General features: G+C 42.9%; 2 protein-coding genes across 4 annotated transcripts in view; both read left to right on the top strand.

Annotated features, from left to right (window-relative positions):
- AP1B1 (adaptor related protein complex 1 subunit beta 1) overlaps positions 1–11,414 on the top strand; it is an 89,952-nt gene extending 78,538 nt beyond the window's left edge. For all 3 annotated transcript variants that reach the window (XM_063913341.1, XM_063913343.1, XM_063913342.1), the window contains 3 exons: positions 117–203; positions 9,777–9,931; positions 10,969–11,414. In XM_063913341.1, coding sequence (XP_063769411.1) covers positions 117–203; positions 9,777–9,931; positions 10,969–11,043 — 317 coding nt within the window. In that variant the 3' untranslated portion in view covers positions 11,044–11,414. The remainder of the gene's footprint in view (positions 1–116; positions 204–9,776; positions 9,932–10,968) is intronic.
- Positions 11,415–11,512: 98 nt separating this feature from the next.
- RASL10A (RAS like family 10 member A) lies at positions 11,513–18,255 on the top strand. The gene is made up of 4 exons (XM_063913344.1): positions 11,513–15,017; positions 15,827–16,168; positions 17,279–17,400; positions 17,842–18,255. Exons 2-4 carry the CDS (start codon positions 15,953–15,955, stop codon positions 18,101–18,103), a joined length of 600 nt encoding a protein of 199 aa, XP_063769414.1. The 5' UTR covers positions 11,513–15,017; positions 15,827–15,952; the 3' UTR covers positions 18,104–18,255.
- The last annotated feature ends 3,904 nt before the right edge of the window (positions 18,256–22,159 follow it).

Here is a 22,159-nt window from a genome sequence, read left to right as displayed (position 1 = left end):
TTACCATTAAGTAAAATCTTATTTTCTGTTAGGATGTGCAGTCTTATGATAACACCGTATTAAGATGTCATTTCTGGTGACCTTAACAGTTTCTTGTTTGTATTTATTTTTATCAGAGCGACAGATGTTTTTGGCTTCTTGGAAAGACATCCCGAATGAGAATGAGGCACAGTTTCAAATCAGGGACTGTCCGTCAAATTCAGGTGAGTACTGTGCAAACACTAGATAATACTGTAAATGAAACCTTTGTGGGATTGCATATAATCTGAGTGACTTTCTGTATTTCATGCATGTCACTGTCTCCTACAATCTATAGAAAATATTCTGTAACAATTTAATCCCATAGTTGTGGCTGGATGACATGGAAATGTGCAGATTGAATAGGAGGTGACCAGTTATGTATGCTGGTGCTAGAAAAGGAAATTGTCAGAGTTCTCATGATGGGGGCTGGCAAAGCACTTTTCCTTATTAGGCCCCAACACTATGGCATCATGCCTCCAATTGTGGGGAGAGGGCAAAGTCAGTATGATGCCCTAAGGGGATGGGACTTCGGCAGCGGGCCACAGTTCAGTTCAAAAATACCATTCAGCCCATCAGTATCTGGATGATAGATCAATGGTGCATATGTGTACCCATATTATCGACATGCATTAGGTCAACAGTGTTTAAGGACGACAGGTACAAAAGGTTGACATGAGAATGGTCGACACATTTTTATTTTTTTTCCCTTTGGGGGGGTTTACATGTTTTCCTGGCATTTGCTTTATTTACTATAAATGTCTACTATGATTGGGAATAGTAACTTTGCCTGAAGCGCGGCGGGTGAAGCAAGCCTGCCAGCGTACACATTTTGGAATGATGGTGGTGACATATTATCAAACATAGAAGATTTGACCAAAAACTTGAAAACACATGTGTCGACTATCGAACATTTGGTGTCAACCTAAATACTGTAGATCTTCTAGAATATACTCCAGTCCATCAGGGGCGTTTCTGGGTATTTAGAATATATGCATCACTTCACGGGAGCATTTTTATGTATATTTTACTGCAATTTTTTAATGTTCTCGTGCTCCTGACGGTGCTATATCTTTTTGTTCAGATATTAGCTCATTGTTTAAGTGTCACATTTTGATTAAGTTCAAAAGTTAAAAGGTTATACAGATGTGCCCTCATACATCTAGCCTCAATACGGCATACTCCACGAGATGCCTGGCGTGAGTGAGCTGGCAGTTGCCAGGCAACTCTGCTAACGTTGTGTTTTCAGAAAATGCGTCTTATTCATGTCGCTGTTTGAATAAGACGCACAAGCAGACTCTGCTGGTTAAAATTATATGTATCATGCCTATATTCTGAGTGCGGCTGTATCTGCATACTAAATGCTATATTTACAGTGCAAAGCGACATAAATAAGATGCATTTTCGGGGGCACAAATGCACAAAAAGACACCCGGCGTTAGTGAACATGCTGAAATTTAGGATGTAGAAGGACACATCTGTACTTTAATTTGATTCATATGAACTCGTCAAAAATGTGGTGTCTCTCTATTTTGAGTTGGTCTAAGTCAGTGATGGCTAACCTTGACACTCCAGCTGTTGTTGAACTACATATCCCAGCATGCCCTGCTACAGTTTTGTTATTTGGCCATGCTAAAACTGATGCAGGGCATGCTGGGATGTGTAGTTCAACAGCTGGAGTGTCAAGGTTAGCCATCACTGGTCTAAGTACACTCCATCTTGTTCCTCCCCGTCTTATGTACTAAGCCACTTCACATCGACTGTGAAATACTTGCAGTAGGCAGTGTTACAGGAAGTCCACCTCAAAACTGGTAATCAGGCTTATACTGTATATCTCAATTACAGCTCAAACATATGGCTCCTAGTGAAACTGGACAATGTCCCGAATGTCACTATTATTCTGCATCTTTTTTTTTTTTTTTCTCTTTCCATAACATCTGGGAATGCACTAAAATCGGGAGGTTTTGGAACAAGCTGACAATGTTTATTAACTCTAACTGTTAGCTCAGATCCGCTCATATTCTTGTTTGCTGACTTTACCAATTGCGACCTAGGACATAATTGGAAGACTGTTATCCCACTTATCATAGTACTGATCACATTAGTTAAGAAAGTCATATTATTGAATTGGACAAACAGTTCCTTACCCACTGTGAGCTGTTTGAAGGTTTGGTTGTCAAAATTACTATACTTTGGTGTTACCAGATATGGAAAAAGCATATTAAAATTTCATTAAAAATGGGGCCTCTATCTCTACCAATTAGATCCTAATTTACAAGCACATATTTTCTCTAACGTCCTAGTGGATGCTGGGAACTCCGTAAGGACCATGGGGAATAGCGGGCTCCGAAGGAGGCTGGGCACTCTAGAAAGATCTTAGACTACCTGGTGTGCACTGGCTCCTCCCACTATGACCCTCCTCCAAGCCTCAGTTAGATTTCGTGCCCGGCCGAGGTTGGATGCACACTAGGGGCTCTCCTGAGCTCTTAGAAAGTTATAGTCTTAGAATTTGTTATTTTCAGTGAGACCTGCTGGCAACAGGCTCACTGCAGCGAGGGACTAAGGGGAGAAGAAGCGAACTCGCCTGCTTGCAGCCGGATTGGGCTTCTTAGGCTACTGGACACCATTAGCTCCAGAGGGATCGACCGCAGGCCCAGCCTTGATGTTCGGTCCCGGAGCCGCGCCGCCGTCCCCCTTACAGAGCCAGAAGCAAGAAGATGGTCCGGAAAATCGGCGGCATGAAGACTCTGTCTTCACCAAGGTAGCGCACAGCACTGCAGCTGTGCGCCATTGCTCCTCTCACACACTTCACACTCCGGTCACTGAGGGTGCAGGGCGCTGGGGGGGGCGCCCTGAGGCAGCAATAAAAACACCTTGGCTGGCTAAAATACCTCAATATATGGCCCCAGGGGCTATATATGAGGTAAATACCCCTGCCAGAATTCCATAAAAAACGGGAGAATAGGCCGCGAAAAAGGGGCGGAGCCTATCTCCTCAGCACACTGGCGCCATTTTTCTCTCACAGCTCGGCTGGAGGGAAGCTCCCTGGCTCTTCCCTGCACAGTAAGAGGGAAAAGAGAGGGGGGGGCATTAAATTTGGCACTGTATACAGTATATTATATAAAAGCTATTAGGGACATAACTCAGTTAGTCCCTGTATATATATAGCGCTCTGGTGTGTGCTGGCATACTCTTACTCTGTCCCCCCAAAGGGCTTTTGTGGGTCCTGTCCTCGTTTAGAGCATTCCCTGTGTGTCTGCGGTGTGTCGGTACGGCTGTGTCGACATGTTGAATGAGGAGGCTTATATGGTGACAGAACAGAGGCCGATATATGTGATGTCGCCCCCTGTGGGGCCGACACCAGAGTGGATGGATAGGTGAAAGGTATTAACCGACAGTGTCAACTCCTTGCATAAAAGGGTGGATGACGTAACAGCTGTGGGACAGCCGGCTTCGCAGCCCGCGCCTGCCCAGGCGTCTCAAAGGCCATCAGGGGCTCAAAAACGCCCGCTCTCTCAGATGGCAGACACAGATGGCGACACGGAGTCTGACTCCAGTGTCGACAAGGTGGAGACATATACACAATCCACTAGGAACATCCGTGACGTGATCCCGGCAATAAAAAATGTGTTATACATTTCTGACTTTAACCCAAGCACCTCTAAAAATGGGTTTTAGGTTTGGGGAGAAAAAACAGGCAGTGTTTTGTTTCCCCCATCAGATGAATAAATGAAGTGTGTGAAAGCGTGGGTTCCCCCGTTAAGAAACTGGTAATTTATAAAAAGTTACTGATGGCGTACCCTTTCCCGCCAGGTGGATAAGTTACGCTGGGAGATATCCCCTAGGGTGGATAAGGCGCTCACACGTTTGTCAAAAAAGGTGGCACTGCCGTCTTAGGATACGGCCACTTTAATAGGTACCTGTTGATAAAAAACAGGAGGCTATCCTGAAGTCTGTATTTACACACTCAGGTACTAGACTGAGACCTGCAGATAGTGCTGCTGCAGCGTGGTCGGTGACCCTGTCAAACAGGGATACTAGTTGGCAAACATAAAAACATATTAAAGACGTCGTCTTATATATGGGGGATGCACAGAGGGATATTTTGCCGGCTGGCATCCAAAATAAATGTAATGTCCATTCTGTCAGGAGGGTATTAGAGACCTGTCACTGGACAGGTGATGCTGACTTAAAAAGCGCATAGAGAGCCTTATAAGGGTGAGGAATTATTTGGGGATGGTCTCTGGGACCTCGTATCCACAGCAACTGCTGGGAAGAAATAATTTTACCTCAGGTTTCCTCACAGACAAAGGTACAGTCCTTTCGGCTTCAGAAAAGCAAGCGGGTCAAATGGCGCTTCCTTTCTGTACAGAGACAAGGGTAGAGGGAAAAAAGCTGCACCAGTCAGCCTGTTCCCAGAATCAAGATTCTTCCCCCGCCTCCTGTGAGGCCACACCATGACGCGGGTGCTCCACAGGTGTAGCCAGGTACGGTGGGGGGCCGTCTCAAAAAATTTCAGCAATTAGTGGGCTCGCTCACAGGTGGATCCCTGTTTCTTTCAAGTAGTATTTCAGGGGTACAAGCTGGAATTAGAGATGTCTCCCCCCAGCCGTTTCCTAAAATATGCCTTGCTGACAACTCCCTCAGGCAGGGAGGCTGTGCTAGAGGCAATTAATAAGCGGTATTCCCAGCAGGTAATACTCAAGGTGCCCCTACTTCAACAAGGACGGGGTTACTATTCCACACGGGTTGGGGTACCGAAACCGCATGGTTCGGTGTGACCCATTTTATATTTAAAATCCTTGAACACAAAAATTCAAGTTCAAGATGGAATCACTCAGGGCGGTTATTCCAAGCCTGGACGAGGGGGATTACATGGTATCCTGGGACATCAAGGATGCTTACCTGCATGTCCCCATTTACCATCCTCGCCAGGAGTACCTCAGATTTGTGGTACAGGATTACCATTACCAAGTCTAGACACTGCCGTTTGGACTGTACATGGCACCGAGGGTGTTTTATCAAGGTAATGGCCGAAATGTTGATACTCCTTCAAAAAAAGGGAGTTGTAATTATCCCGTACTTGGACAATCTCGTTATAAGGGCGAAGTCCAAGGAGCAGTTGGTAGTCGGGGTAGCACTATTTTGGAAAGTGCTACAACAGCATGGTTGGATTCTAAACAGTCCAAAGTCACAGCTGGTTCCTATGACACGTCTACTGTTCCTGGGGATGGTTCTGGACATAAACCAGAAATAGTGTTTCTCCCGGAGGAGAAAGCCAAGGAGTTGTCATCTCTAGTCAGAGACCTCCTGAAGCCAAAATAGGCAGCGGTGCATCATTGCACGCGAGTCCTGGGAAAAATGGTAGCTTCCTACGAAGCAATCCCATTAGGCAGGTTCCATACAAGAACTTTTCAGAGGGACCTGTTGGACAAGTGGTCCGGATCGCATCTTCCGATGCATAGGCTGATAACCCTGTCTCCAAGGACCAGGGTATCTCTACTGTGGTGGCTGCAGAGTGCCCATCTTCAAGAGGGCCGCAGGTTCGGCATACAGGACTAGGTCCTAGTGACCATGGATTCCAGCCTTTGAGGCTGGGAGGCAGTCACACAGGGAAGAAATTTCCAGGGACTTTGGTCAAGTCAGGTTATTTCCCTACACATAAATATTCTGGACCTGAGGGCCATTTACAATGCCCTGAGGCCGGCAAGGCCTCTGCTTCAAAACCAGCCGGTACTGATCCAATCAGACAACATCACGGCAGTCGCCCATGTAAACCAACAGGGCAGCACAAGAAGCAGGATGGCGATGGCAGAAGCCACAAGGATTCTCCGATAGGCGGAAAATCATGTGTTAGCACTGTCAGCAGTGTTCATTCCCGGAGTGGACAACTGGGAAGCAGATCTTCTCAACAGACACGTCCTCCACCCGGGAGAATGGGGACTTCCTCCAGAAGTCTTCCAATAGGATTGTACACCATTGGGAAAGGCCACAGGTGGACATGATGGCGTCCCGCCTCAACAAAAAGCTATAAAAGATATTGCACCAGGTCAAGGGACCCTCAGGCGATAGCTATGGACGCTCTGGTAACACCGTGGGTGTACCAGTCGGTTTATGTGTTCTCCCCTCTGCCTCTCATACCAAAGGTACTGAGAATAATAAGAAGGCGAGGAGTAAGAACGATACTCGTGGATGGCCAAGAAGAGCTTGGTACCCAGAACTTCAAGAATTTATATCAGAGGACCCATGGCCTCTGCCACTCAGACAGGACCTGCGGCAGCAGGGGCCCTGTCTGTTCCAAGACTTACCGCAGCTGCGTTTGTCGGCATGGCGGTTGAACGCCGGATCCTGAAGGAAAAGGGCATTCCGGAGGAAGTCATTCCTACGCTTACTAAAGCCAGGAAAGAGGTTACAGCAACTCATTATCACCGCATATGGCGAAAATATGTTGCATGGTGTGAGGCCGAAAGGGCCCCAACAGAGGAATTTCAACTAGGTCGATTTCTGCATTTCCTGCAAGCAGGAGTGACTATGGGCCTTAAATTGGGTTCCATTAAGGTACAGATCTCGGCTCTGTCGATTTTCTTTCAAAAAGAACTAGCTTCAGTACCTGAAGTTCAGACATTTATAAAAGGAGTGCTGCAGAGTCAGCCCCCGTTTGTGCCTCCTGTGGCACCTTGGGATCTCAACGTGGTGTTGAGTTTCTTAAAATCACATTGGTTTGAACCACTAAAAACCGTGGATCTGAAATATCTCACGTGGAAGGTGGTTATGTTATTGGCCTTGGCTTCTGCCAGGCGAGTATCAAAGTTGGCGGTTTTGTCTTGTAAAAGCCCTTATTTGATTTTCCATATGGATAGGGCAGAATTGAGGACTCGTCCCCAGTTTCTCCCGAAGGTGGTGTCAGCGTTTCACCTGAACCAGCCTATTGTGGTGCCTAGGCTACTAGGGACTTGGAGGACTCCAAGTTGCTAGACGTTGTCAGGGCACTGAAAATATGTTTCCAGAACGGCTAGAGTCAGAAAATCTGACTCGCTGTTTATCCTATATGCACCTAACAAGCTGGGTGCTCCTGCTTCTAAGCAGACTATTGCTCGTTGGATTTGTAGTACAATTCAGCTTGCACATACTGTGGCAGGCCTGCCACAGCCAAAATCTGTCAATGCCCATTCCACAAGGAAGGTGGGCTCATCTTGGGCGGCTGCCCGAGAGGTCTCGGCTTTACAACTTTGCCGAGCAGCTACTTGGTCAGGGGCAAACACGTTTGCAAAATTCTACAAATTTGATACCCTGGCTGAGGAGGACCTGGAGTTCTCTCATTCAGTGCTGCAGAGTCATCCGCACTCTCCCGCCCGTTTGGGAGCTTTGGTATAATCCCCATGGTCCTTACGGAGTTCCCAGCATCCACTAGGACGTTAGAGAAAATAAGAATTTACTCACCGGTAATTCTATTTCTCGTAGTCCGTAGTGGATGCTGGGCGCCCATCCCAAGTGCGGTTTATCTGCAATACTTGTACATAGTTATGGTTAACTAAATCGGGTTATTGTTGAGCCATCTGTTGAGAGGCTCTATTGTTTCATACTGTTAACTGTGTTTCATATCACGAGTTGTACGGTGTGATTGGTGTGGCTGGTATGAGTCTTACCCGGGATTCAAAATCCTTCCTTATTGTGTACGCTCGTCCGGGCACAGTACCTAACTGAGGCTTGGAGGAGGGTCATAGTGGGAGGAGCCAGTGCACACCAGGTAGTCTAAGATCTTTCTAGAGTGCCCAGCCTCCTTCGGAGCCCGCTATTCCCCATGGTCCTTACGGAGTTCCCAGCATCCACTACGGACTACGAGAAATAGAATTACCGGTGAGTAAATTCTTATTTACATATATTAACTATTTGAAAACACTGAATGGTATCTGATGCGTCAAGTACTTGTTTCTTCTTGATACGTGGTTGAATTGTAATGACTTACACACACACACACACACACACACACATAATTAAGTTCTTCCTTTGATCTATTTTCTTATGTGAACTAGTGATTACATTTTGCTTTGAACAATTTTTATACATATTGGCTGTTTGTACTAATCCACCCCACCCCCCTCCCTTTTCTTTTCCTTCTTCCCTTTTTGCCTTTCTGTATTGTCCTTCCCCACTCTACTTGTCATAATTGTCTCCCTTAGTAATGGTTAGGTGTGTATTCAATACCTGTCGGATCCTTTCCGACAGGTCAGTATTCAATGCCCGGCCAAACAATGGCAATCCGACTTTTTCTAAAGTCGGATTGACATTGTCGGAAACGGGACTAAAACCTGTCGGGTTTGGCCGCGTTTCCGACCGACATTAAATCGCGGTAATTTACTGCGAATGCCGTTTTCACGGCTTTTGCTAATTTTTTTTTTTCACCCTGAAAACGGGCTTTTCACGGGTATACGCACTCCCGTGATTCCGCCTATTCAATTGCAAATTCACGGAAAGCGAATTACTGCGAAAATTGTTGCCGGCAGTGAAAAGTGAGAAGTGGCTAAATTTGCCTGTACCCCTTTAAAAAAGCTAAACTGACATCCAGTAACAGTATAGAAGTTTATTATTGGTCATAATAAAGTATTTAGCGAATAATTAAATAGGCATAATTCGTAGTAAATTTGCAGCTAATTGAATTAGGGCTTTACATTCACACTTTGTCTGCTTTCTCATTGTTTGTACGATTCTAAACACTGCTAATGAGATCTTAAAAAGGGGAAAAAATGCACTGAAAGAAGCACCATGTCACTGCAAACCAAGTGATGTTCAAGTGGACAGATAATTTCTGGAAGGTGAATTCATTTGTTATGATGACATCATAGCGTGTCATCATGCAAAATCATGGAGAAATGTTTTGAGACCCATCTTATTAAGCAAATTCAATGGCCGGGGCACAATCACCATACTTCAATCTGAAGAAAGCTGGATGAAGCTCTTACAGTTTTATGGAATAGAGTTGTCCCCATCGATCTCCTGGCAAACCTTGTACACTATTTGTATTGCATTGCATTTGAATAAATATTATGGGCGGTTATTTGTACAAATATTTCATGTTACTCTATGGATACAATATATTTTCTTCTAATTTGATAAAGTTTCTTTTTCGTAACCATATTTTTATATTGTACATGGTAAATTCAATTCAAAACTTAAGGTGTGTACACACGGTGAGATATTGACTATCTCCGATTTTGACTATGCGATTTCCCCTGAGCTCTCCCCGGAGCCCTGAACCACCGATACCATCTTAACTTGAGATTTTGGCTAAGTGCCAATTTTGACTATACTATGTACTAGATTGTACACAATATAGTTTAAATTGCCTTGCCTGCACAGTCAATTTTTTCTTTTAATTCCGATCCCGCTGGTCCGTGCGTCGGTACCGCAAGCTGTGTACACATGGTGCGATTTGCACTAACTTTCCTTACGATTTTGACTATATAGTCAAAATCGTAAGGTTACATCGCACAATGCTTGTGCACCTTTAGTTAATTTACAAAGACAATATGGCATTACATGTCTGGCTATGACTTTTAAAAAGCCACAAAAGTTGCGAGTGATCCAGGAGTTTTTCTGCCACTGTAATAGCTCTCTATAGAATCAGGAAGGAAGACTTTTCATATACTGTGTTTTATTCTGTTCACATTTCTTTAATTACCACATTCCAGTTCTACCAATCGTCTCTCCTACTTTTCGATCACATGCTGGTGAGCTTACATTACTGTCTGGTTCCACAGATGCGATCAGTAACAAGATGCAGGCCAGCAATATCTTCACAGTAGCCCGGCGTACAGTGGAAGGTCAGGACATGCTGTATCAATCAATGAAGCTTACAAATGGCATTTGGGTGTTGGCAGAGCTGAGGATGCAGCCTGGAAGTGCTAGCTGTGCAGTAAGTTTCTGTTGTCTGACTCCATTATCAGTGTATGTATTGCCAGCATCATTCAGCCGCCTGACAGGTGTACAATGGTGTTGTCCTTCTTTTTTTTTTTTTTTTTTATTGGATCTTTGCTCCTCAACTTTTCTTTAAAAAAAAATTAAAAAAAAAATTCAAGTGAGCTGGATTAGCATTCACACAACTCTTCTGTTTGCAGATACAGGTTTATATGGTTATTGCGCCAAAAACACCAGACAGTGCTGCATAACAGTATTTATACAAGCAGCACTAACACATGGCAGATTTTGTGATGCTTCCAATTTGATGTGATCTTGTTTATATAAACTAGGGTAAATTGTAATAGCATGCAACCACAATCTGATCTAGTTCTTTAATCATAATATGTTTTATATAATAGATGGGAAATGTACTAGACGAGCTACTATGGTGTCAGTCTAGCACAGGCTCAGTAGAGAGCTGAAGGAAGGCCCTGCCCCCTTTCTCCTCACAGCTCTCACTGGCTGCCTGACTCCCACACAGTGTCTTCTATGCGGTTACCTGGGAATAGCTGGAACCGTCTTACAGCAAAGAAGATATATAAATTAAGAGTACATGTTCATGTAATCCTTTCCAGAGCCCTTGCTGTCAGCACCCGGAACCCATGACTCCCCTCATTATGAGTTTTGGAGCGGTTACAATGTGGAACTGGGAAGGGAGTTTGAAGAGGGGGGGGTAGCAGAGAAAGTGGAGGGCAAGAGAAGGAGGGAGCTAGAGAGCTCAAGACCTGGGTGGAGAGAGATAGACACAGGAAAAATAATGGCTGCCAATGTGTAACATCTACAATTGCCATTGCAGTTCCATGTTTTAATGAATTTTGCATGCTAGTGACCCTGCAAATGACTGGGCATTGATATACAAACTAGTATTTTAGACCAGTGTGTGGAGTAATCCTCACCTGCTTGTTGACATAAGGTATAATTGTATCTCGGACATCTTTAGCAAGTCTTCTGACTTGCATAAAAATAAATCTAACTTTTATTTTCCACAAACAGCTCTCTCTGAAGTGCCGGGCACCTGAGGTATCACCATTCATCTTCCAAGCTTTTGAAACAGTCCTGAAGAACTAAGCCTTTCTCCATGCCAGCTGTGTGACGATCACTGTCCTTCCTGTGTGATGGTTGGACATACAGGACAGAGGCCTTCTGCTACTTTTTCTAATCTGGATATACAAACACGGACCAAATAATGAAAAGTGTTGATTTTATGCTCTTACCCCAGCCATAAAATACGTTTTAAACCCTTTGCTAACACATGGACAGCACAGGGGTTAAAATGTTCCCTACTCTTCCATGAGAATGTGGGTGGATCCCACCCCTTTTTATGGTAGATGTTGTATTATGTCTGTAAGAGGTAGGTTCTGCTGGATCCTATTAACTTAAAAAATGGCAACTTGGATTAAAATGTATATAATAAAAACTTTCATATGTGTGAATCTCAATATCATTTTTGTTATAAATGATGCAAAACTTCTTTATTGCTGGAAAAATTAAACCGTGGAGTTACTCCTGTGAAAGCTGTAAGAGGCAAATAGTCATTCACATTCTGTTTTTTCCTTGATAAAGTCTATTAAAGTGAAATTGATAGTTCACCAGGGTAGAGATTTTATATATTCAATGGCAGCTGCTCTTGTTTATGCTTCCGACATGATCGCTGTTCCCCTCCCCCCGCCCAGTGTGCCTTCTATACTGTGAAGCAGCGACAATTGGCGGCGGTGGTCATATCACAGCCTTTCCAGAGCTGCACTATATGACTTTGTCTCAAATTGGCACACAGATTGCCCGTTTTCACTGATACACCTTTCAGATCTCCAATGCCGGATCTCACCCGGGAATTGGGAACGGGTCCTTCCCGGGTGGGATCCGACATTGGACCCTCTGCGCTGGCTTCCTGACCCGGCAAGATGTCGGGTCGGTTGCCATAGCGGTGGGGGGCGGAGGTGAGGGCGGCGCTGGGAGATGAGCTTATATCCGTGCCGCCTCTCCCTATGTAGTAAACGTGTCCCAGGTCGCATCGACCTGGGAATCTGTTTACGCTGCCACTGACCCGGTATTCAACATGGGAATAACCCTTCTTATTACCTGGGTTGAATTACCGTGTCAGGCGACCCGAGAATTCTCCAAGGCCCCTTTCACATCGCACATTTAACAGTGTCGATTGCCGGGTCGATACCGGATTATTTTGGCGATGTGAAAGGGGTAATAGACAGTATTGTTTTATCCATAGTGTGTGAACCCCAAGAGGGACATGTTTTCATTGTGTCTCTGGCGCATACAGTACCTGTCCCTTTTTATCTCTCAATTTTTTTTTCTTTATTGCTATTCATGATTTAGTAGTGAGCAAACCTGTTAAGCTGTATGTATGTGCTATGAATACTATCAATATCTATGCAATCATAAAAGAAAAGAAAAAAAAAGATGGCTTATTTAGTGTCCATTTTGATCTGAATAGAAGTTTTAGGTGTCTAGCTGTATACAGTATGTGACAGTCTTTTTACTTCTTCACTGCAAATACATATGGTAAAGCTAAAATGTATTCAAATACGGACCAGGATGTAATGTGAGCCGATAATGCCACCCGGGAAATTATCGCATCACATCAAACATTACAGATGTGTGTCTATTTCCCGGAACTTGGCCAGTGAAGAGCCGTGCATCTTTATCCCGGCTTCTGCGTATCTGATCCAAGTTGTTGCGATATTTGGACTATAAAACATCCGATAATTTCGGATAGGAGGTCCACAATATCAGAGAAAGTCACCTTTGGGCGCCCAAAATTCCCATGATAAAAGCAACACACATCCTAAATAAACCCCCAGTCCTCCAGGACACACAAGCAGCTTATGATGATTTAAATGATACACAGCATGGCTTTATTATGAGTGTAATTACAACTGTATCAGCATACCTAATTATGTTAGTGTTTGGCTGGAATACACTGTAGCATAACGTTTTGTATGCAGATACAGTTGCTATTACACACAGAATATAGACATTGTTTCATTTTAGAAGCAAAACGGTGCTAATAAGACGCACACGCAGCTCCTGATATGCAGCATGCCTATATTCTGTGTGTAATAGCAACTGTATTCCAGCCAAATACTGTAACATAATTAGGTATGCTGACAGTTGCAATTACACACAGAATATAGCCATGCTGTATATCATTTAAATCTGCATACGCTGCTTGTGCGTCCTAATACATCCCTTTGTGCATCAGACGCATTTTCCTGTGCAAAAATGACGTACACTACAACGCTTTTGGATTTGTAAAAGTTTTGTAAAAGACTAGCGACAAAATGTAATAGCCTCCGCGTTCTGGAGGTGTGGGAATTTTGTGCAAGTTTTTTAAAGCATCAATCATTTACCAGACACACCAGGTTTGTTATGCCTTGTAAATGATTGCCGCTTTAAAAAAATGGGCAGACTCGCAGAAAATTCCTACACCTCTGGAACTCGGAGACTCTTACGTTTTGCCACTAGTCTTATACCTGGACCAACAACGTTTTTGGATTTGTAAAAGACTGTTTGTTTGTTTTTTAGTGTACAAATTTATTGAAAATTATTTATTTATTGCAAATGTGCTTGAAAAATGTTGGATATCAATTATAACTAATGCGACCAAAAAAATCCCTCTAAATTCTTTGAGCGTTTAAGAGCTGTTGTGTGTCTGACTTGCAACATTGAACTCCATTACATCAGGCGAGTTGTATACTTGACATGGGCAAAACATCTGGATCCGACTTTTGATCAGGAGCTCTACTTGAGAGGTGAAAGTGTCCCAAAAATCAGTTTTGCGGCTGTTAATACATTAGCCAACTTTGCAAATTGCCCGATTTTTGCGACTATAGCTGTAAGTTCTCTCTATTGTTTGAAATTATATATAATAAAATTGTCCCTCTTCCTGCTGTGGTAACAATCAAATTTTGGATTGTTCTGTAAACCTAAAGCTGGATACGCACTTAGACTGTATCAGCCCGATATGTTGTTTCTGGCAGTATTGGAATGACAAATCGGGAATATCGCTTAGTGTATATGCCCAATTTGCCAGTGGCCGTGGTTGCTAGCAATGTCTCCCGGTCAGCCTTACCCTACAGCCTATTTGGTGATAAAGCTAGCGACCGCAACATAAGTAATAAAGGAAGGAGCGAAATGTCGCTCTGACTTTCATTACATCGCTCCCTGCGTACCCAGGATGCGATGTATATAGGCCCGCCAGCCAAATATATCTGCTGGGAACACTTTGTCCCAGTGTGTACACAGCTTAAGAGTACAGATGACTAAAGATTCCTGTTGGAGGCTAGATAATAAGAGAAATATCTCTAACCACACCTGTAATAATAAATGTCCCTCAGACCTAATCAATTGAGGCAAATTAACCTAAGGTTGTAGTGTAAACATTCGCCAAAGGCTCTTGGTACACAGTTGTCCTTAAGTGGACATAAATTCTCACATGAAAGGCAGAGAGAATGTGGGCTGATGCACTACAAAAAAGTAGGAGTACTTCTACGTAAAAAACATTTGTAGATACATCAATTACTGTATACCAGAGGTTCTCAAACATGGTCCTCAAGGCACCCCAACGGTCCGGGTTTTAAGGGTATCCATGCTTGGCCACAGATGACTTAAATAGTACCTCAATAAATTTGATTTAGCCATCTGTGCTGAGCAATGGATCTACCTAATACCTGGACAATAGAGGTGCCTTGAGGACTGCCTTTGAGAACCTCTGCTGTATACTATAGTCACGGATGACTTCTCTGTTATTGTAGACTGGTGACATCATGTATGGAGACCCTAGGTACCTCTGTAGTAGTAATGCCCACACCACTGCTAGTACAAGATGCCGCAGTTTAGGAAAAGGGGGAGGGGGTGTTGTTTGTATTCTGCAGCACGTGCCCGAGATCCTGCTTCTCTCAGCAGTAAGTACAAGGGGAGGGGGAGAGAGTACAGTACATAGAACACTGGCCGGGTCTGCTGCCGCTGTCCCTGGTGCTGAAGGTCAATGCTTGCATCGGAGATCCGGGTGCAAGATAGCACAAAGGGTAAGCCCAGTGGTCACTTTGTGCCCATCACAAAACCATTATAGTAACATCTGTGCATTCATGACAAAAGGCTGCTGAGAGCCTACTGATTCCAGGGAGCTGGAGGTAAGCGCTACTAAAGCGGCAATCCTCTTATGTCCCATGTCATTATCGTATCTGCAAGGTTTGGCGCTGTAAGACGCTGCCATTGACGTTCACCCGCTCCCACAGAATGACCTTGAGTGGTAACAATAGTATCGGGTTACAGACGACACATCCCCCACAGTATCATCTCTTACTGATGCCACTGATCATCCAAATGATCTCTAAAGTTACTAATATGCGGAAGGAGGAATTTATCTTTCAATAAATTAAAAATAATTTTCTTAATTAAAACCGCCTGTAAGTAATGCAGCCAATTGTTTCCTGTGTACAGCGTCTTCTTAGTTAATGTGTACTTTATTTTCTCCTTTTAATTGAGACGACGTGTGCTAGTGTCCAGCTTTATTCTTTGTCATTATCATCTACTGCATTGAATGATGTAAAAGCACGGTGTATGCTTCATGTTGCTGTTGTTATACCATGGCTGTAAATTCTCGCTGGCTGATGAGCGCCTTCCCACCAATTGCCCTGCTTGGGAATTATGCATCCGCATTACTGTGCAGATTGCTGTTTCACCTAACGCTGGTTCCCTGTGCTTGCTGGCTATATTAATGTCAGCTGTATATACTGCATGAATGACTATAGCATGAACACCAAACGCGAAACCCACATTGGCACCCTTACTCCTCTTGCTGAATGTTTGCCAATTGCGTGCTTTGCATTTACAGGTCTCAGGATGAGGATGCCACATACCTTGCTGATGCTAAGATAATAGCGGTTCATGTCTGTGAGTGGATCCTTATGGCTAATGGTCATGCATAAGTGAGGACCAGGTCAGATGTGCTTAACATACGATGGAGCAGACAGTGCAGGTGGCAGTGCTGGGTGCACCTGGAGTTGGCAAATCCGCAATTATCCGGCAGTTTGTAGCCCAGGAGTTCCGGGAGGAATACACTCCGACAGAGAGCAGGCAGCTGTACCGCGCCTCTGCTGTCCTCAGCGGGAGGATGTATGAGCTCCTCATCCTGGACTTACCCACTCTGCACAGGTACCCTGGCTCTGCCAGACAGGTGAGACACTTCCTAACGTATCCCTCTGCCGCTGGAAATACTACTGGTATCTATGGGAGAACTGCTAACTCCTGCTCTGATGTTTTCAGATCCTTTGGTGCACGTAAGCAAATATAAAGTGCTCACAGCTACAAATAAATGCACCCTGGACGTTTTCACATACCTATATTTGCTCATAGTAAAGTATTCGATCAGAAGGCTAGATGACCTATATTTTGCTATGCGACAGGTGATCTTGGTCTTGTCCTTAAATTCATATCAATCAAGTCAGGTTGATGCCTTGCTTTGTTTATTCACTGAAGAACATGCATTTTCCCCCATCCCTTTCACCTATCTTAAGAGGTCACATAACCTTTAAAATTGTATCTAAAATCCTTTTGCCAAATATACTATTTGTATGCAATTAAAGAGCAAAATGACACTCAATAAAGAACACTCAGGAGAAATGTATTGATGCTTGTTATTTAGCCTCAGTTTACAGCAGATTCCGCCTTATGAGAACTTGCTCCTCCCCTTTTCACTTCCTTGTTACAATATAAGGTAAATGGAGTGCTGAGGTGAGCACAGTACTACATGATTGTACAGCCCAGGGCCCACACACAGAGGGTGGCAGTACTGTTAGTAATGCAACAAAAAGATTTATTAAGTCTACTGAAAAGCTTAAAATAAACCATGACTTCACGGGGACAGGTTTGGCAATTCCCTTTAAGCCATTTGTACAAGACTGGAATGAAATATGAAATCTTAATCAGGGTATAATCCAAATGAAGCCCTTAATATTTATTTGCCATGTATGAAAACAGTGATGTAAACCTCTGTAAAGCCTTTGAATGTAATTGTAAGACGTATCCAGGAGAGATTTATGCCTGTAAAATGACTTATACCTGAGTTAGAGACCCAGTCAGTCACCATGCTGATTAGTGACAGATGCATATGGGCATAGAAAATATATATTTTAAATAATATCTTCCCCACTTTATAAGTGCATGAATTAGTCTCTGTGGAAGGAATACATTCTTTACATTTTAATGGGTACATTGTAAAAGAGATAAAGTCTACAGATAAACAGCAAAGTTAACCAGGTTATTTTCCTCCTTTCTTTTCTCCCAGGAGTGGCTGGATCCACGCTTTCGTGGGCTCCGGAACAGCAGAGTCTTTATCTTGGTCTTCGATATCTGCAGCCCTGAGAGTTTTCACCATGTTAAACAGTTGAGGCAGCAAATCATAGACAGGTCAGGATCTTGCTAACAAAATAAACTGGGGAACTTATATGTAAACTGGTGTAAAAGAGGGGGGGGGGGGGAAATTACCCTTAAACAATGAAAGAAAGACTCATTCCTATTGCTTTTATTTATCTCTAAACCCTATGCTTACTAACCAAACACCTTGATCCTTTGAACTTGTTTCCATTAATTCCCCCATATAAGGAGTGACTGACAAATGTGGACTAATGGCTTTGAGCAGCATTAATGGCTGAAATCTAATATATAGGTCTGCATGTATCTATGTGGGTTATTCAGGTATCTAAAACATATGTATAGAAATACTGGGTATTATACACATTCTGTGTAATGACCCCCATGTCTATATATTGTGCACTGCCTTCTACTCGGTATATGTGTAAAGCATTAAATTAACACAGATGGTAAGATAGTTGACATTTTTTCACACAGCACAAGCAAGCCACCACTAATAGTGGTGGTCGGAAACAAGCGAGACCAGCAGAAGCATCGCTTTGCACCACGTCATGTTCTGTCCATACTGGTGAAGAAGAACTGGAAGTGTGGGTACCTAGAATGTTCAGCCAGGAGCAATTGGCACATTCTCCTACTTTTCAAGGAACTTCTCATCAGCACCATGACAAGAAGCAGGAGCACCACCCCCAGCATCTGCCTCCAGGGGGCACTGCATAGAGAGCGTTGCAGTATAATGTGATCTGCACCACACATTAGGGAGTCAGCTCATTGATAGTCTAGCACAGGTATTCCCAACCACGGTCCTCAGGGCACACCAACAGTGCAGGTTTTAGTGATATCCAGGCTGCAGCACAGATGGTTAAATCAAAATAACTGAGCTACTAATTAAGTCACCTGTGCTGAAGCCTGGATATCACTAAAACCTGCACTATTGGTGTGCCTTGAGGACCGTGGTTGGGAATGCCTGATCTAGCATATAAAATCAGGCCTTCTAATGTGAAGGTCCTCATACATCAGCAATCAATTTGGAGTTTTGCAGCTAATTGTGTAAATACTGATCTACAATGTATGGGGTTCATAGATCACAGATTCCAACCAAAAAGTGATTGGGTTTGGTAAATCAGGTTGTCTAACATGATGGATTTCACAGATCAATTGGGACTGTAGCTTGCTGTGTATGGTAACAATCAGCAGATTTGCAGTCCATTTCTAGTAAACTGATGAGCCTTTAAAGATTGGCAGATCTGTATTTGCTAAAAGTGATCTGCAAATCAGTGAAAACTATCTGTAATGTATGGGTGCAGATTGGTGAATTGGGGAATCTTTAATTCTGGGGGGAAATCTTGGAATCTGCAAATTTTTTTTTTTTTTTGTGTGATTGCTGATGTATGGAGGCTTTTACACAAGACTATCATATACAGAAGAAAAAGCAGAACACCAGACAGAAAAGGGCTCTCAAAGACAAGTGCTACCCATCATAAATATGAAAAGACTTCCGGACACACATATAAGCAACATGTCTTATTACATCTGTAATACACACAGCAATAAAAGGGCTCCATCATTAATTCATTGGTGAACACAGCCATTTTGATAACTGTAACCATTTATCAGGATCTTCCTGTTTAGGCCTGGTTTATGTTCATTAAAATAAATGTAAGCATCATTTTATCAAAGGTTTTAACATTTGATTATGGTGCATATCATAAAATATGTGCAGTAGCAATATGTAATATATTTTGATTTATGTACATGAGTAATATCCACTAAAATTATAAATTGCAACATTAATGTCTCACTGACTTTTTATTGATTCTTAAATCCAGAGAACATATCTATTTCTCAATTTCAGTAGCCTTACAACCAGGACAAAGCATTCATCCTACAAATGCACAGGACCGTAATGTAGAAGTTGTTGATTAGTCTATGCTAGAAATAGCAATCCCCTACTTTAGATTACAGTGCATCTGGAAAGTATTCACAGCGCTTCACTTTTTCCACATTTTGTTATGTTACAGCCTTATTCCAAAATGGAATAAATTCATTTTTCCCTCCAAATTCTACACACAATACCGCATAATGACAACGTGAAAAAAGTTGTTTTGAGATTTTTGCTAATTTATCAAAAATAAAAAACTAAGAAATCAAATTTACATAAATATTCACAGCCTTTGCCATGAAGCTCAAAATTGAGCTTAAGTGCATCCTGTTTCCACTGATCATCCTTGAGATGTTCCTACAGCCTAATTGGAGTCCACCTGTGGTAAATTCAGTTGATTGGACATGATTTGGAAAGGCACACACCTGTCTATATAAGGTCCCACACTTGAAAGTGCATGTCTGAGCACAAACCAAGCATGAAGTCAAAGGAATTGTCTGTAGACCTCCGAGACAGGATTGTCTCAAGGCACAAATCTGGGGAAGGGTACAAAAAAAATATCTGCTGCTTTGAAGGTCCCAATGAGCACAGTGGCCTCCATCATCTGTAAATGGAAGAAGTTCGGAACCACCAGGTCTCTTCCTAGAGCTGACCGGCTGTCTAAACTGAGCGATCGGTGGAAAAGGGCCCTAGTCGGGGAGGTGACCAAGAACCCGATGGTCACTCTATCAGAGCTACAGCATTCCTCTGTGGAGAGAGGAGAACCTTTCAGAAGGACGACCATCACTGCAGCAATTCACCAATCAGTCATGTATGGTAGAGTGGCCAGACGGAAAGCCATTCCTTATTAAAAAAGCACATGGCAGCCTGTCTGGAGTTTGCCGAAATGCACCTGAAGGACTCTCAGCCGATGAGAAACAAAATTCTCTGGTCTAATGAGACAAAGATTGAACTCTTTGGCGTGAATGCCAGGTGTCATGTTTTGAGGAAAGCAGGCACCAGTCATCACCAGGCCATTACCATCCCTGCAGTGAAGCATGGTGTTGGCAGCATCATGCTGTGGGGATGTTTTTCAGCAGCAGGAACTGGGAGACTAGTCAGGATAGAGAGAGAGATGAATGCAGCAATGTACAGAGACATCCTGGATTGAAATCCTGCTCCAGAGCGCTCTTGACCTCAGACTGGGACGATGGTTCATCTTTCAGCAGGACAACGACCCTAAGCACACAGCCAAGATATCAAAGGAGTGGCTTCAGGACAACCCTAAATGTCCTTGAGTGGCCCAACCAGAGCCCAAACTTAAATCTGAATGAACATCTCTGGAGAGATCTGAAAATGGCTGTGCACCAACGCTTCCCATCCAACCTGTGGAGCTTGAGAGGTACTGCAAAGAGGAAACACTGAAAACAATTATGGTGTGTGCATTCTGGCGCAGTTTAAAGTGTCAGCCCAATTTCACTCCTCTTGTGATCTGCCCAGTCTCACACCACATACAATAATAGGAAATAAAGGTCGTTGAGGGGAAATCAAAGGCGATACTGAATAATTGAAACAGGGTAGAGAAAATAAATAATTAAATATACATCACATGAAATCTCGACGAGCTGGTATCAATTTGAATTTCTTTCTCATCCAATGTCTATAATAGTTCTTTTTCAATTCAAATGAATCTCCAACGTGAAATTCATAGGAAACAAAAAATGGGAAAGAGGCACACAATGTGTAATAATGTTTGTCATCAGATAATGTAAATTAATCCAGTGACTTCTCCAACGGGAAAGGAACCCTATATGGTGGAAATCTTGATAGCTGAGAAAGGGACAGTTCCTCACCACCTTTTCATTTAAGGATAAACGTACCAAAACTCACTTAAAATAGTGTAGCATCATACATATCAAGGTATCTTTATCAATTCATGAATAGAAGACAATAAAAATTCGTTCAATTTGAACGTACCGCACTCACTTTCTTGGAGTGTGGGTATCCTCACGTAATGGTTTCTTTAAAATGGATATGAATGCAGCCGTTTCACACACCTTGAAAAAGACCTTTGGGTCGAAACGACGTTGGTGCTCCTAGACAGTGATTTATCCGTGTTTTTACTGCGTCCTCCTGTTACCATCCAAATCTTGAAGGTATAGTACATGGGTGTTACCTAGGTGTTAGTCCGGAATTCACCTATGTTAGTCTCATTTCATCTGACCCACCCTTTGTGTATATACCTTGTGATGGTAATATATAAGGAGAAATTTTTATGTAATTTTTAATTTTGTGACAATAAACAACCTTTTTTGGAAAGAAACGGCTGCATTCATATCCATTTTAAAGAAACCATTACGTGAGGATACCCACACTCCAAGAAAGTGAGTGCGGTACGTTCAAATTGAACGAATTTTTATTGTCTTCTATTCATGAATTGATAAAGATACCTTGATATGTATGATGCTACACTATTTTAAGTGAGTTTGGGTACGTTTATCCTTAAATGAAAAGGTGGTGAGGAACTGTCCCTTTCTCAGCTATCAAGATTTCCACCATATAGGGTTCCTTTCCCGTTGGAGAAGTCACTGGATTCATTTACATTATCTGATGACAAACATTATTACACATTGTGTGCCTCTTTCCCATTTTTTGTTTCCTATGAATTTCACGTTGGAGATTCATTTGAATTGAAAAAGAACTATTATAAACATTGGATGAGAAAGAAATTCAAATTGATACCAGCTCGTCGAGATTTCATGTGATGTATATTTAATTATTTATTTTCTCTACCCTGTTTCAATTATTCAGTATCGCCTTTGATTTCCCCTCAACGACCTTTATTTCCTAGTACTGCAAAGAGGAATGGGCGAAACTGCCCAAAGATAGTGTGCCAAGACTTGAGGCTGTAATTGCTGCCAAAGGTGCATCAACAAA

The sequence above is a fragment of the Pseudophryne corroboree genome, chromosome 1, assembly GCF_028390025.1.
Source record: "Pseudophryne corroboree isolate aPseCor3 chromosome 1, aPseCor3.hap2, whole genome shotgun sequence".
Taxonomy (NCBI): Eukaryota; Metazoa; Chordata; class Amphibia; order Anura; family Myobatrachidae; genus Pseudophryne; species Pseudophryne corroboree.
Note: the sequence above shows the minus strand (reverse complement) of the source record. Positions and strands in the feature narration are given on the sequence as shown.

Coding starts and splice junctions, on each gene's coding strand:
- RASL10A (XM_063913344.1), top strand. CDS start 15,953: ATGGAGCAGACAGTGCAGGTGGCAGTGCTGGGTGCACCTGGAGTTGGC. Junction 16,169..17,278: donor ACCCTGGCTCTGCCAGACAG/GTGAGACACTTC, acceptor CTTTTCTCCCAG/GAGTGGCTGGATCCACGCTT. Junction 17,401..17,841: donor AGGCAGCAAATCATAGACAG/GTCAGGATCTTG, acceptor TTTTTCACACAG/CACAAGCAAGCCACCACTAA.